The sequence below is a fragment of the Sapajus apella genome, unplaced genomic scaffold, assembly GCF_009761245.1.
Source record: "Sapajus apella isolate SASKATOON/1434 unplaced genomic scaffold, GSC_monkey_1.0 scaffold58, whole genome shotgun sequence".
In the NCBI taxonomy this organism is placed as follows: Eukaryota; Metazoa; Chordata; class Mammalia; order Primates; family Cebidae; genus Sapajus; species Sapajus apella.
In genome coordinates, this window is record NW_022436998.1 from 2,270,345 (window position 1) to 2,275,345 (window position 5,001).

General features: G+C 42.1%; 1 protein-coding gene across 3 annotated transcripts in view; it reads right to left on the reverse strand.

The window, feature by feature from the left end:
• CEP55 (centrosomal protein 55) overlaps window positions 1-5,001 on the reverse strand; it is a 21,653-nt gene that overhangs the window by 3,578 nt on the left and 13,074 nt on the right. For all 3 annotated transcript variants that reach the window (XM_032245506.1, XM_032245507.1, XM_032245508.1), the window contains 3 exons: window positions 3,538-3,688; window positions 1,892-2,205; window positions 603-674 (listed from right to left, as the gene is read on the reverse strand). In XM_032245506.1, coding sequence (XP_032101397.1) covers window positions 603-674; window positions 1,892-2,205; window positions 3,538-3,688 — 537 coding nt within the window. The remainder of the gene's footprint in view (window positions 1-602; window positions 675-1,891; window positions 2,206-3,537; window positions 3,689-5,001) is intronic.

Below are 5,001 nucleotides of genomic sequence, written 5' to 3' on the forward strand. Positions count from 1 at the left end.
AATTGCTGACCCCGGGGGGGGGGGGGGGGTGGGGGCCGAACCCCCCCCCTCCCCCCCCCCCCCGGAAAAAAAAGAAAAAAACCCCAAAAAAAAAAAAAAAAAAAAAAAAAAAAAAAAGAATTACTCCTCCCTATCCCCCTTTTTTAGCGGGGGAGAAGGAGAAGGGAAAGAGATAGCTATTATCTGGTTTGGAATATGGTAATAATCTCTGCTTTACACCATTTATAATACATTCTGAGACTAAATGGTGTCTCTCTGAGTTCTGCCTGAAGTTATAAGGTAGCCCCAATTAGGATATATTTTTAGGCTAGGAACTATAGCCACTGAGGAAGAGCAAAATTTGCCAAGGCCAACATCTGCCTGTCAAGAAAACTGCTATCACACCTCAAGACTCGTTTAGCCTAAGGACAGTAACAGGAAGAAATGGCTACCAGAGTCTCTTGAAATATCTTTTTTTATTGAAGATAAAAGACTTTTACTGAAGTCTTTTAAAGATACTTTTCACAACTTTCAAACAGTTCTCCATAGAACAGCATAAACATGAGAAAAAACTGCATTTTCTAACAGGCAGGACTGAATTTAGAAGCAACCCCAATGAGTACCTGTTGTTCCAACAGAGCTACCCTTGTTTGTTCTTCTTGCTGCTTTAGCAGAGACGTGTAAAGAAACTGGACCTGTAGGATGTAAAGAGAACCAATGTTGTCACATCCAACCTTTTCCAGCTTGACCTGGGATGCATGAAAAGCTCACACTGCAAGTCTCACATCTCTAACCAGGACAACACCTGCTAGTCGGGGGTGAATCATTCCAGCTGGCCAACTGATGGTTATCTATGCCGGCAGCTAAGCAGTATACCACCCGTGCTGAGAGTTCCCCAAGGCATAGAGACTGAACACTGATAAACAGCATTGAACTTTGCAGCGGCCACGTCCCCTTTCCTGGAGGTTCTGACACTTCTGAGTAGGATAACACAGGAGGCAGTGCTGTGCCCTCAGCCACAGAGTTGGAGCAAAATTTAATCAGTGTGCTTAATCTCTTCCCAGGATCACTGTCATGTAGACAGAAGTGAGAGTGGTAAAGACTAAGATGGCAGGCTGGGCGTGCTGGCTTGTACCTGTAATCCCAGGCTGAGGCAGGTGGATCACTTAAGGTCAGGAGTTCGAGACCAGCCTGGCCAACACAGTGAAACCCCATCTCTACTAAAAATACAAAGATAACTGGGTGTGGTGGCAAGCGCCTGTAGTCCCAGCTACTTGGGAGGCTGAGACAGGAGAATCGCTTGAACCCGGGAGGCAGAGGTTGCAGTGAGCTGAGATCGTGCCACTGCACAACAGAGGAGACTCTGCTCCCCCAAAAAAAAAAAAAAAAAAAAAAGTTCCATCAAAGATTCAATTCCAATAATTCTAACTAAGCAATTGCAACTTTTTTTTTTTTTTGAAACAGAGTCTCTCTCTGTCGCCCAGGCTGGAGTGCAGTGGCGCGTTGATGCCTCAGCCTTGATTCCTCTCATTACTTCACGTCTTCTTTTGGCTTCTCACATATACTGACCTTCTCCTCACTCAGAACCTTTGTATGTACAATTTCCTCCACTGAGAGGAAAAGTCACCCACCTCACTGGGTCCTTCTCATCATCAGGTCTTTGTCCAAATGCCATCTCCACAGAGAGGCCTCCAGTGGCACCCAATTTCCCTCTGTCATGTCACGCTGTTGCATTTTCTTTAGTTTCCTTGCTTGCTTATTGTTTATGGTCTGTTTCTGTTCTGGAATGTAAACTCCCATGAAGGGGCAGGAACTTGTTTTGTCCCTCGCTAGTTCTGTAGTGGTGAAATAGTCCTCAACACGTAGTCAGTGTTCAGTGAACACTCTGAATTATGGATCTGGTTAAGCCTACCTGGGATAAGAGCTCATCAGATCTCTTCTTTTCTTCTTCAAGTTTTCGCCTAGCAACGTCGTTCTCTTCCCTGAGTCTTTGTATCTTCTCTGTTTTATGCCTGTCATCTTCCAGGTGTTGCACATCTGCCTTTCTTTGTGAATATAACAGCTGATTTAAATCTTTAATTTCTTTTTGGGTTTCTTCGTATTTTCTTCGAAATTCACTCAGTTCAAAATTCAGCTGAGTTACGGTTTGTCGTTCCACCTCAAGATCTTTTTTTACACTCGCCAAGAGATCCTTGTAACATTTTTGCTTCTCTTCTTGAAGATAACCTATGACAAACAACATTATGGCACAACTCATTTTATAAAATAAATAATATTCCTGAAAAGTGAAACATCAAACATCTAAAGGAACCACACTACTGCCTCATTTTACAACATGAAGAGTCGAGAGATAGGGACTATGCTTGATGAAATAAAAACAAGCGCAGCAGGTATATTATTTGAAGTTATAAAACTCACAGAAGAACTAAAAACAGTAGCATCTATTCTGTATGGAGTGAAAGTCTAAAGACGTTCAATCAACAAATAGGAATACAAGCTCATTATTTATATATGGGGATAATTATCAAAATTAAAAATAGAAATATTAAGAGCAGCTGCCCTGATGAGACGAAAAAACGGGGATAGGGATGGGAAAGATAGGGCAAGGCCCTTCTGAACTATTATTTCAACAAGTGCTTATATTACTTTAGTAAAACATAGGCCCACAAAGAGAGAGAGGGAACTGTATCACCTAAGAAAAGAAATTAGACTTAGCCCGTAATTAAAATCCTGCTTTTATGTAAACACATACAGATTTTATAGAATTAACTTTGTGCCATTAGGGCTGACAGCTTTGAAGTGCCTCCATAGACATTTATAGTTTATTTTTAGCATTAGCTTTGTTTTAAATATTCAAATATGATTCTCCAGTCTTATGAGTCTTGTTCCCTTTTCTTTAGACTTCTCTATAAAATTCAAGGCTTTTTAAGGAGAGCTTTGCATGGAATTTCTCTCATTTTTTTCCTGAGCATGCCATCTAGAATTGCTAAACATATTTCTTCATCTGTAAGATGAGAATATTGACCTTTCCTGCCCGCCTCTTAGGGCTGCTGTGAAACTCCACTGAGATCTATGTAAGGGAAACTGCAAAACACTTGGCAGAAAGAGAGCATCGTGAATAAGAAAGTTCATCTCAATTCTATACTGAAGTTCAAATGATTTAAGGATCATCTATAAAAGGCATTCTTTCTCCTGGGGTTGATATGAATACGTGCTGAAGGGAAGCAAAGTGAAAAGAGAATTGGCGACAAGGCCAACTCTCAGGGAAGCAGTAGCTGGAGAAGGACTTTGAAGAAGGGGAAGGGCATTCATGGGTAGAGAAAACTGAATGTGACTTCAGAACCACTAAACATTGCCCGTTAGCCTGTGTCTATACTTTCTTTTGATCTGAAAACATTAGGAAATAAAACTTGCAAAAATGGTATTTACTTCAGGGCTACAAGACTTGCTCTTATTTTACTTTCTAACACATATCTATAAAAATCTAAATTTGATGAATCACTCCTTTCGGAAAATGTCAGGCCTATCCCAAAAGAACATTTTTATACCAGTCAGTACCTTCTGATTCAGGCTTTTTTGTCTGCTGTGGGAGTGAATGAGCAGCTGTTTCCGCTTTCTTTTCCAACTCTAAGATCTTTGCTAAAAGTCCTTTTACATAGACTTCTCGCTGCTGATCATACACAAGCCACTGCTGATTTTTCTCCAGAGCCTTAATGGGAAAGATGAAAGAAAATGAACAGTAAAATAAAAAAACAAAATCTTAAAATGGGCAAGGGAGTCCAAGTGATGTATTCTTTTCCAACAAAAATTCTATGGCTCATAGATTAATTCTGGGCAACCATTCTATGTTACATGCCTTCAGAATACATAACATGACACCATCATAGTTTGTATGGGACTAAGTTCATTTGTTTGCTTTTTCCAGTATACAACTTGCTTTGTGTGCATGTACATGTCATTCTCCATAAACTAAAACACCTTTTGTAACAGACATGGAGAGGAACTGCTCAGAACCCCCCTTCAAGAGCTCTGCCCAGTTGGCTGGGCAGAGTGGCTCACACCTGTAATCCCAGCACTCTGAGAGGCTGAGGCAGGTAGATCACCTGAGGTCAGGAGTTCAAGACCAGCCTGGCTAACGTGGTGAAACCCCATCTCTACTAAAAATATAAAAATTAGCTGGGCATGGTGGCATGCCTGTAATCCCAGCTACTCGGGAGGCTAAGGCAGAAGAATCACTTGAACGCAGGAGGTGGAGGTTGCAGTGAGCCGAGATCATGCCACTGCACTCTAGCCTGGGTGATAGAGTGAAACTGCATCTCAAAAAAAAAGAGCTCTGCCCACCTGGGTTGGCCCCAGCCAACAATTGAACAAGGGCCTAACTATTGCTGCTCAACAAAGATTCTGCTTTGGAGCACGCTCTGCTTTGGAGCCCCCCATGGGGTGACAGAGACCCTTTCAGGTTTTCATCATGGTCTGATGGTCTCCCTGGCATACCTACTTCCCCCTTCCTTGCACAGATACTGCTCCTCAGTAAACCATTTGCACTCCTAACATCATCTCAGTATCTTCTTTAGGGAATCAAACTTAAACAGCTACCTTCTCTCTTTACCACCAACTTCCATCCCTTATATGATCTTTTATACCCCAATTAAAAACTCCAAGCTGGGGTCATTCATCTGTTTGTATAAGGGTTTCATAATTAGAGTGAGTTGAATAATGTCCCCCAAAATTCCCATCCACTTGAAACCTCAGAATATTACCTTATTCAGATATAGGGTCTTTGGGCTGGGCAGTCCCAAAGTGTAATCCCAGCACTTTGGGAGGCCGAGGTGGGCGGATCACTTGAGGCCAGGATCCGCCTGGCTAAAATGGTAAAACCCTGTCTCTACCAAAAATACAAAAATTAGCCAGGTGTGGTGGCATGCACCTGTAGTCCTAGCTACTTGGAATGCTGAGGTAGGAGGATCACTTGAAATCAGGAGGCAGAGGTTGCAGTGAGCCAAGATTGTGCCACTGCACTCC